Genomic DNA, 10683 nt, shown 5'->3' with positions numbered 1-10683 from the left:
ACCTGCTTTAAGGACTGGGTTGAGGATGGTCTGACCTAACCATGCCACGTGCCTGGTGGGCAGTGGCTCCACAACCCCCGGTGCTGCCCGGCTGTGGGGCAACACTGTGTGGGGTCCTCCGTGACCCAGGGTCTGACTCCAGTGTGAATCTGAAGGTAGGGATGGCTGCTTGTCTTGCCCCGGGCCTGGGTGGCAGCGCATCCTGCTCCGATTGCTCCTGCTACACTAGCTGGGGATGGAGCCCGTGGCTGTGGGGCAGGGTGCAGGTCGGGGAGGGCCCTGGCTTAAGAGTGTCTGGCTGGTACATCAGCTGGGGTGGGGCTTCTGGTGGGTTTGGCCAAGTGAGCAATGAGTCCAGGCTGGGCTGCTTGATAGTGCCCCTGCATAACACCCGCAGAGTCTCCCTATGCCTGAAGAAGGGCGTTTGTGTCTGAAAGCTTGCAAAGAAATTTTTTTCCAACTATTTAGTTGGTCTAATAAAAGACATCACATTTACCTAAAAAATCTTGCCTGATAGGGCCCCTGACACCTATGGCCTGTGGAGCCATTTTATCCAGTCTGCAGGACTGGGGTGCTTTTGCAGCATTTCTCTTGTGGGCAGCTCTGCCCAGCCGTCAGGGAGAAGTGGCAGCAGCCAGCTCCAGCTCTGGATCTGGCTCCAGTGACAATGGCACAGGCCAGTGTGGAAGTGGCCTGAGCTCAGAGCTAAGCTCTGTTAAAGCACCCTGCCCCCCCCCCCAAAAAAAACAACATTGTTGTGGTCAGCGAAGCCTCATGCCTCGTGGGATAAATCCTTCCCCCGTTGTCCCATCTCTTTATGCTTTCTACTGAGATTATCATGACCTTCTCCCATGATTAGGTGAATGTTTTCTCAAAGCAGGAATATTTTTAGTATACACACATGCACATACAGAAAGGATTGTTGGTTGTAGCTGTGTTGGTCTAAGGACATAGGCAGACACGGTTCTTTGGGTAGATGTGATCTCTTTTATTAGACTAACTAAATAGTTGGAAAAATTGTTCTTTGCTAGCTTTTGGGGACAGGAAGGGCATTTGTGCCCATGAGCTTGCAAAGAACAAATTTTCCAACCATTAACTGGTCTAATAAAAGATATCACAGCGACCCAAAAAACCCTGTCTGCCTATACAAAAAGGATTAATATAGGTCTACCATGGTATAGTATCTTGGCAAACTGAGTCAGGTTGAAGTGTAGTTAGGAATCCCAGAGCCATACCACATTGGCTTATTTCAGATACCATAGCATGCTTGAAACCCAGTGTAACTTGAATGGAGTTTTGCTAAATTTGCATAGGCTCCTGAATCAATCAGGCAGCCTTCCTAGACCTAGTAGTGTATTTTTTTTTCCCATCAAAATCACGTACGTCCTTAGAGATTTGCTATCAACCAGACAAAGCTGGAAGGTTTCTCAAGAGGTCATCAAATCCAGCCTCCTGCTCAAGAGAGGATTCTCTCTGTCCAAACCTTCCCACACTACCCTGCACTTAAAACTATCCAGGGATGGATATCCCACATCTCTAGCAGACTTCTCTAGTGCTTAACCACTACAGAAAGAAAGCTCTTCCTAATCTCGAGCCCTGGCACTGGTGAAGCATTGAACGAGATGATTGTGAAAGTAAGATGAAGTGTTGCAGCTGAGCATTGCTTTGGGATTTTATGTACTTACAAAAAGGTGGATACTAGGAGTGTGAATTGAGACTGCAGAAAAGGTTTTGGCATCCCACCTGATTTTGCATAGCTTCTACCACTTTTATTTTGGCCATAAGTCGCAAATAACACAGTTATTCTCTTCTTTATAGCACTCCTATTTTTCTACGGTAAAGATCATCTACACTGTAGGATATAGCGTATCTATCGCCTCGCTCACCATTGCTGTGACAGTTCTCATTGCCTTCAGGTAAACTGATGAGCATCTAACAGGACTCCAAAAATAAAAGAAACTGAATAAACAGAAATGCGCACTGCACTGAAAAGCCATGGGCAGAAAGGTTTATATCTTTAAAATGAGCAGAAACAGCTAATTTTGCAATGACTGAGTTCAACTGCAATACTTTTCACAATAAGTGAATTTTAAGATCACCTGCAAGTGATCTGGTGTGGGTTGGGCTTAATAAGAGCCTGATTTTCATAACTGCTGAGCATCTCTGACTCCAGCTGAAAATGTAGGACTGAAATTGTTTGACGTCTCTGAAAATCAGGCTCAGCGTTTTTTTTTTACATGGAAGGTGGTTGACCAAAATTAACTAAAGATATGATTTGTAAATCACAGGGCATCCCTGTATGTATATTATTATTATTAAGAAGTAAAGTGGCCTTAATTCAATGGTACTTAATTAATTCCTACAGTTCATTAAACTAAACCAAATACAGCCATAGTCATTCTGAGTAACAGTGTCTACCTACGCATTTAATACACCTTATATACTCCACTTTAAAATTAGTTTAGATTAATTTCCTTGACTGTCCCCATGCTGATAAGCCATACATCCACTGCCTGCTACCTAGAAAACAGGTACCTAGGTAGCCACAGGTACTCTGCAGCATTCTTATTATCTTGGAAGCTGTTTTATCTCCTTCAGTTTTATATTAGTCAAGGTCATTTCTGCAAATTCAGGCTTCCCACTGGCACAAGTGCATATTTGGGATCCAAGGGAGGGACCGGTCTGGTACGGTTCTGGGAGGGTTTAACACCCACTCATATTAGATATCAACTAAAAGGGAAATTTTCAAGAGTGCTTAAAATAAACCTAGTTCCCTTAGCAGTCAGCTATTTGCTTCAGCAGGAGCAGAGTTAGGCCAAAGCAGACTGCTTTTGAAAATCCCAGCCTCAGGAAACCAGCATCTGGCAAAGATTATTCACCTCCCCTCACTTCAGTCTTTTGGCTTCTTTCCTTACAGGAGACTCCGCTGTCCCAGGAATTATATCCACATCCAGCTCTTTCTCACCTTCATCCTGAAAGCTATTGCCATATTCATTAAGGATGCCGTCCTCTTCCAAAAGGAAGACATTGATCATTGCAGTTTCTCTACTGTAAGCATTTGAGAAGCTCACTTTGGTATATGCAAAATATATTGCTTTATCTCTTCCAGTGGCTTGTGCTTTTATTTTATATGTTCAAAGAGCAAAACGTCAAAGGTCTGCCTGAAACAAATGGCCCGTTGATGTACGTTATATGCTAGCCCAATTTTGGCGGTGGTCCTTCAAAGTCGAGGATGACGTCCGTCAGGCTTGATGGGTCCTCAGGTGACTGAGGAGCCAGATTCTGGATACACACAGTCTTCGCCAATGGGGACATGTTGCATGGGGGAGTGGGATTTGCAGCCTTGGGTTGGTCTCCTTCTCCTTCCTCTGTCACCGCCGTTCGGCCTTGGTATGGAGTCGTTGGGCCTTGGAGGACCAGGTGGTGCCACGCCGAATGGTCAGCAGCTTGCTCCTCCCAGCCATTGGTGTCAATGCCTCCATGCTTGAGCATGTTTTTGTACCATTTCCTTTGGCCGCTCTTTGAGTGCTGGCCAATGGAGACCTGGGAGAAAAAGAACCTCTAGCCCAATTTATAGTGCCATGGGTACACAAATGAGTGATGTAACTAGCCACCTTGGACTACCTAGCCTCAGTGACCAGACACCTATTTACAGGTGTGTTCCCCGGGGTCAGCCTGCGGTGCAAGTCTGAGTGAGGCTATAGCTCATCATCCTCCAGAGCCATAGCGAGGCCTTAGGAATGATAGCTGTCAGCTCTGTTTTAATGCAAGCTGCTGCTTTATGGAATCCAGGCTGCCTGTTTCCTGGGCAAGCACTCAACTCCACTTTGGCACTGCATCATTGTTGGATAAAAATGCAGTGAAGGAAGAGCTGACAGAGAGCAGAGGGCCAAAATGCAGGTCTTCCACCCTCCCAAAACAATTCCCTCCTTACTGGGACACAGAAGTATACTCCCTCTTATTTGCTCTCCTCCTACCCCAGGAGTCTCTCCCTCCTCACTGCACAGGGCTTGGCTCTAGTTCATCAAGTTGAAATTGAAAAATATTGTTGACTGTTACTATTGTTAGATAAATTCTCCCCTCAGCTCTCTGCAATGTTGAAAGTCTCGCTAATGCTTGAAGCTGCAGCTTGAGCTGAGGACCTTGCAGTTGAGACTATTCACATGAATAAGTGGTTTTCATATGAATATTAGACAGCAAACACAGGTCTATATTGAAGTGGTCTGAAAATGGAAGGTGTGGTGATCTGAAGCTGCTAAGAGGTTTGCGATTCTTTACCAAAAGGGGAAAAAACCAAACCAAAAGACATTCCATTTAATGGTGTCATCTGCATCGGTATCAGAGTTGGGCTGTGTTGTCTCTCACACCCATAATTAGAGGTGTGGGGCACCCAAAATGCCCTATAATGGTAACTGGAATTATGGACGCTCATCAGGTTTGAAAGGTCAACTCAAATATTTGCATGTGTTGTGCTGAATTTTTGCCTTTCCTTTTCCCTAGACTGAATGCAAGATCTCAGTTGTTTTCTGCCACTATTTTATGATGACCAATTTCATGTGGCTGCTGGTAGAAGCTCTTTATTTGAACAGTCTGCTGCTCTCATCCCTCCCTCATGGAAGAAGATACTTTTGGTGGCTGGTTCTGTTTGGCTGGGGTACGTAAGGGCAGGGATGGGATTGGTCAAGAATATAATACCTTCCAGGACTTGATCCCTCTCCTTCTGATGTCAGTAGAAAGATCATTGGTGTAGGCATCCATATAAACTGACTGCAAAATAACTGCCTTTATATTGTAAAAAGTCAGACCAGGATTTTAGGAACAGCCCCACAGGGGAGGAATCAAAATCATATCTCCCTCTTCCCAAGCCTTACCAACCGGGCTACGGTCTAGTTCAGGCTGAGAACATCCTCTACTCCCTCATGTTCAAGTTGGGTGGAAAGATCCCCATAACGAAAAGGAAAACAGGCCAAGTGAACCCTGACTCTGTAGACCAGCAGAGAGGGTACTCACCTAGGAGGAGGAAGACCTGGGTTCTGGTTATTTCCGGTTGGTTTTCATCTGTTTCTTGTAAAATGCACAAAGAGTCTAGGACTGGAGTCAAAGGTTGGAAGCCAGGTCTCCTGCTTCTCAGGGTAGTGCCCAGAGCACTTGACTTTGGTGGCATGCCTTGTCCTGCTTAGTGTTTCTCTTTCTTCTTTGAGATCCCTGCATTCTTGACTGCTGAGTACCTCCCCCACCCCCCCGTTGGAAAGGAGCCGTGGGACCTTTCCTGGGCAAGCTCTCAACCCTGCCTTTGGCATTGCATGGTTGTTGGCTAAAAATGCAATGAGGGCAGAGCTGGAGGAGAGGCAGAAGGCCAAAATGCAGATCTTCCACCCATGCCCCCCTTACTGGGGCACAGAAGTATACTCCCTCCTACCCCAGGACTTACTCCCTCCTGACAGCACAGGGCTTGGCCTTTATTTTATCAAGTTGAAGTTTAAAAGTATTGTTGACTAGTACTATTGTTAGCTAAATTCTCCCCTCAGCTCTCTGCCATGATAAAAGTTAAAGCTAATGCTTGAATCTGCAGCCTGAGCTGAGGGACCGGAAGCTGAGACTCTTTACATGAAAAAGTGGTTTTCATATGAATAAAAGACTGCAAAAGCAGGTCTATACTGAAGTTTGACCCTAAGTGCAAATGTACTTATGGACCCCCTCACAGCCTCAAAATGCTGAACATAGGTTGCTTGTAACTACTTAGTTTCATAGTGTGTAGAGAGACTTCCTCTTTACATTTACGTTCCCCACAGAAACCTTTATTAAGTATAAATGCTGTTCCTGTTGCACATGTAAATGCTGTTCCTGTGGGTGCCCTGTAATATCATTTTAGGGCTGCTGTGGACAGGGTGGAAATTGAATGAGGGGTAATTAATGACATGGGAAAAAACCCATAACACATGTTGAATTGTTTTACAGGTTTCCCAACATTTTTCACCCTTGTGTGGATATTAACCAAGTTTTATTTTGAAGACACAGCGTAAGTAGCAGTTTTATACCAGATTCCATAGCATGTTCCCGTTTCAATGCTATGAGAAGTTTTGATCCCGTAATATGGCCCTTTGTGAGTTACTGGGGTCCTAGGAAAGTTAGTGCATTAAACCTTCACATCCATCCTGCACTTGCTCTTGATCGTCTTTCTATGTAATTATTATTCAGATGAAAAAAAGAAAATACTAATGAAGTCCATGTCCTGCTGAAGTCAATGGAAGTTTTGCCATTGTCTTTAGTAGAAACCAAATTTCACCCTGCATTTTTATTTCCCTCTGGAAAAAGAATAAAGGGATACCTTGAAAAAAAAAATCCAGACAAATTCACATCTTGACCTGAGAACATAAATTGTTTCAGGCTAAAGGGAAGGTTTTAAGACAAATTAGAACTAACTGAAAACACGTGCTAGTAATGGGAGTTAAGTTAGGGAAGTGATAGTTTTTAGGCCAGTTGAAGTATTTCTTGTGCTGCAGAGAAATCAAGGTGTTCTCATGAGACAACGATAACTTTATAGGCAAGCGAGAATAGTTTCTGAGCTCAGAAACCTAAAGAGGTTGAATGAAGTTTCCACTTTTTGTGGAGAAAGTGCCTCATCTTCAAAGAACAATGATGCTTTCGATCTGGCTCGCAGCTTGCATCTGTTCGACCTATGGAGAAATAGATGACTGAGCTATCATTTAGTGTTTTAGGGCCAGTGGAAATCCTACTGTTTTGATAAGGACCAGAAAATATTTATGGAGCCCTGGGATCAGAGAATATCTGTGGCAACTGTACATTACAAACCATGGCTGCAGACATTTGGATACTAATACTGCCTCTCAAAATGTCACGGTCACATAGGTATCTACTGACCATTAGGGCTGTGTGAAGCTTCACTCCCCAACTTGATTTGGTGGAGATTTGGTCTGATTCGGTGGCTGAATCTCCGAATCTGAATCGAATCAGAGGACTCTTTAATTTCTCTGAATCATATTGGAGAGATTTGGAAACATTTGGCGATTTGGACAGAGACACAGCTTTAAATGCTTTTCCTATGTAGCTTTAGAGGTAGCAGGCAGCTCATGAATGCTGCGATGCTGGGGCAGGTGGAGCATCCCACAGAAGCACAGGGGGGAACCCCAGTGCGCTCGGCAGTGGACTCAGAAGTGGACCAGAAGTAGTCCTGGTCCACTTTCAGGTTTGCCACCGAGCGTGTGGGGGGCACCCCACGCTCCTGTGGGACACTCCATCCACCCCACCATTGCAGTGCTCACAAGCCACTCCTGGTACCTCAAGGTATATAGAAAAAACATTTTAAGCTGTGTCTAGGGCTGAATTGCTGATTCTCTGAATCAGCATCGAATTGTCAGATTTGGATTTGGCTGAATCAAATTGGGGACAGTGATCCGAATCCACGAATCAAATCACTGTCCCCGATTTGGGCCGAATTCAAATCCAAATTGAATATGGCCTGTTTTGACACTCCCACTGACTAGCCAGTGTAATTTCGTGATATAACAGTATTTCTCTGACCATGTCTGTCTATCCATGTTAATTGTAGTGCTATTTTTGTAGATGCTGGGATATTAACCATGGCTCTCCGTACTGGTGGCTAATCAAGGGACCTATCATCCTTTCTGTTGGGGTATGTGTGATATTTTGAACTTTGTAAACATTCCTTGAAAAATGATTATGAAATGGTATTAAATAGAGAAGGTGGTAGGGGGAAGCCTAGGGTGGGAATGCACTGCCTGACTTGTAGCTTCCAACTGAGAGCCAAGGCTGTACAGAAAAGCGTACATCCTAAGGATGGATTAGATAATAATAAGAGGATTAATGTGGAAACTTTAATATTACTATGAACTTGCAAAAACCACTCTTCCCCATGTTTGAAAGACTTCTCATTCCCATTGAAAATAATGGGAGTTGAGCTACTAAACCTCTCTTGACCTTGGTGAAAGTGGAGGATTTGGCTGAAAACCCCTCCACTTTAGCAACGCATTTAAATATATGCTTTATAAGTGCAGGGTAGTCTCACCTAATTTTGTTCTCTGCTTAAGGTGATCACAGCAATAATGACCTTTGAGTTGTGTATGTATTGGCATTAGATAAGAGGTTGGGGTTAATGGATCTGGGTGTGCAATTAATCCCAACAAGTCAGGAATCCACAGAAAATATCTAATGTACAAATTCAGAAAAGCTGGGCATTCAACTGCAGTTAAATGCACTGCATGTGTGTGTCTTATGAAGTTTCCAGGTGCACATACGTAAGGAGTATGAACGTTGTTGAAGGGGCTGATTGTGCAGGATAGAGTGGTGTGAATGCAGACTCCAAAAATAAAGATAGTCATTAGCTGTAATCTGCTGTGATGAAGTTTTAATACTGCTGTGCACCTCCCTTGTTTTTGCCCATTTGTGTTTGACTGACATCCCCAACTACTTGGCAGGAATGCTAAAATCACCATGATGTTCATTTTTGTGCAGTCAGGCACTTAACTATCAATGGTGGGTTAAATGAGATTAAAAATGTCTGGGGAAAGATGGACATCTTTAGACCAAAATAATCGTCTCCATTCCCCTGAAAGAGAAACGAATGCACAGATATCCACTTACACTAGGTTAACAGGGAGAAATTCTCCATAGGTATGAATGACCTGTTTACTTCATTGTATATATATCAAATTAAGCAAGGGGCAAGCATTTTTATGGGTGATATATTTATCAGACCACGCACAGTTAGAATAGATTTAGCAAGCTTTCAGACATAGTATATTCTTACATCAGGGTTACATCATCACTAGAACAGTCTCAAATTAAACCAATTTAACTGGCAAACTCAAAAGGTATTGACCACGGTCACATGCAACAACTGTAATTGTCTCAAATGGGAAAATGAAGAATCATGTGATCTACAGTGAAACTGTTAATCACTTAACAGACTAACAAAGATTGGTTGTTTATAAGATGTGGTGTTCCCCAGTGAATAATGAGAAAAATTAGTTGCAGTACTCTTACAGGACACTTCACTTGTCTCTGTAAGATGGGCAGTGTCCAAAGAAGGTGCTATTCTAATACGTATAATAAACAATGCTTTACAATGAGGGTGTACAAAAGGACACAATGTACTGCAGTAGCAACTTTTCATAGCTAAGTCACAATATACTTTTCACCTGAACGTTTGTTATGGAAAAGTAACATTTTTTTTTCCAAAAAAAAAAAATGGAAACAGGTCAACTTTATCCTCTTTGTCAACATCATCAGAATCTTGCTGAAAAAGTTGGACCCAAGACAAATCAACTTCAATAACTCCTCTCAATACAGGTAATGCATGCAACGTGCAGAGAGTGAGCAATGAAGCCTAGCCAGAAAGAGGAAATGCGGTATTTTCCAAATAGAGAAGGACATACTCAAGGTCATAGACAGAGTCAGTTCGGAGCCAGGAGAACAGCTCAGGGGTTCCTGGCTGTAGTCCTGTTCTCAAGGCCGCTAGACCCGAACTGCACGTTTATTCATACTTATTCAAAAAGCAAGACTGCCAAATTGTACAACAAGAAAGGCTGGTTATGTGATTCTTCCCTGCCAGCCAGAAGCACTGGAATTCTCTCCCCAGCTTTGTTCTCATGACACTTCCCGACTGATTTTGCAGTCTCAAAAGAAGTTGAAGTTTAGGAACAGAAAACCCCCTTTTCTTACCCTGGTGAGCGTCACTTCTTATTAGTGAATCTTGCTCTTACTGGTCTTCGTGCTCTTCAGAAAAATGATATGATGTTGTCTCCTTTCTGACACCAGGCGTCTCTCAAAGTCAACACTGCTTCTTATTCCACTATTTGGGACCCATTATATTGTTTTCAACTTCCTCCCCGAATATACCAACCTGGGAGTCCGGCTTTATTTAGAACTCTGCATTGGATCTTTTCAGGTAAACCTGTTGAAGTATTGCAGCAGTTAGATACTTTATTGCCTATATATTGTTTTCCTTCCCTTGGAAGTTTGACTGATTCAAAACTTGCCAAAGTATACCAGGTCTCCAACGCTAGGGGAGTTGTAGAGCACTGATCAAGCTGTGGTGGGTGACCTACTGCTCCAAAGTTAAATGGTACACAAAGTTATCCAGTGGCTGTAGAAAATCACTCATAAATATACTCTAAGCACATAGGGTGCTTAGAGTACTGAGGGAATTGGCTGAGGTCATTGCGGGACCCCTGGCATGGCTTTACAAGCACTTGTGGTGCTCTGGTGTGGTGGAAGAGGGCCAGTGTGATTCCCATCTTCAAAAAGAGGAGGAAGGAGGACCTGGGAAACTATAGGCCAGTTAGTCTTACTTTGATGCTGGGCAAGCTTTTTGAGAAAATTATTCTGGCACATGTCCACAAGGGGCCAGCGGGGGAGATTATGCTTAGGGGCAACCAACACGGGTTCATTAGAGGCAGGTCTTGTCAGACCAACCTGGTGGCCTTCTATGACCAGGTCACCAAATCATTATGCAGGGGGAGCAGTGGACATAGTCTTCCTGGACTTTCGGAAGGCCTTCGACATTGTCTCTTACCCTGTTCTCATTAAAAAACTGGGGGGCTGTGGTGTCGACAAATACACAGTCAATTGGGTCACCAACTGGCTGGAGGGCCGTACCCAGAGAGTGGTGGTGGATGGGTCATTTTCAGCCTGGAGGGATGT

General features: G+C 43.8%; 1 protein-coding gene across 1 annotated transcript in view; it reads left to right on the top strand.

The window, feature by feature from the left end:
• Positions 1 to 10683, top strand: part of LOC109291070 (growth hormone-releasing hormone receptor-like) — a 42951-nt gene that overhangs the window by 24471 nt on the left and 7797 nt on the right. Inside the window, exons 6-12 of the mRNA XM_019507930.1 lie at positions 1819 to 1916; positions 2918 to 3050; positions 4501 to 4654; positions 5959 to 6019; positions 7585 to 7654; positions 9239 to 9330; positions 9799 to 9928. Coding sequence (XP_019363475.1) covers positions 1819 to 1916; positions 2918 to 3050; positions 4501 to 4654; positions 5959 to 6019; positions 7585 to 7654; positions 9239 to 9330; positions 9799 to 9928 — 738 coding nt within the window. The remainder of the gene's footprint in view (positions 1 to 1818; positions 1917 to 2917; positions 3051 to 4500; positions 4655 to 5958; positions 6020 to 7584; positions 7655 to 9238; positions 9331 to 9798; positions 9929 to 10683) is intronic.

Source organism: Gavialis gangeticus, unplaced genomic scaffold, assembly GCF_001723915.1.
Source record: "Gavialis gangeticus isolate Ggan-Ray unplaced genomic scaffold, GavGan_comp1, whole genome shotgun sequence".
NCBI lineage: Eukaryota > Metazoa > Chordata > Crocodylia > Gavialidae > Gavialis > Gavialis gangeticus.
This window is presented reverse-complemented; position numbering and strand designations above follow the sequence as displayed.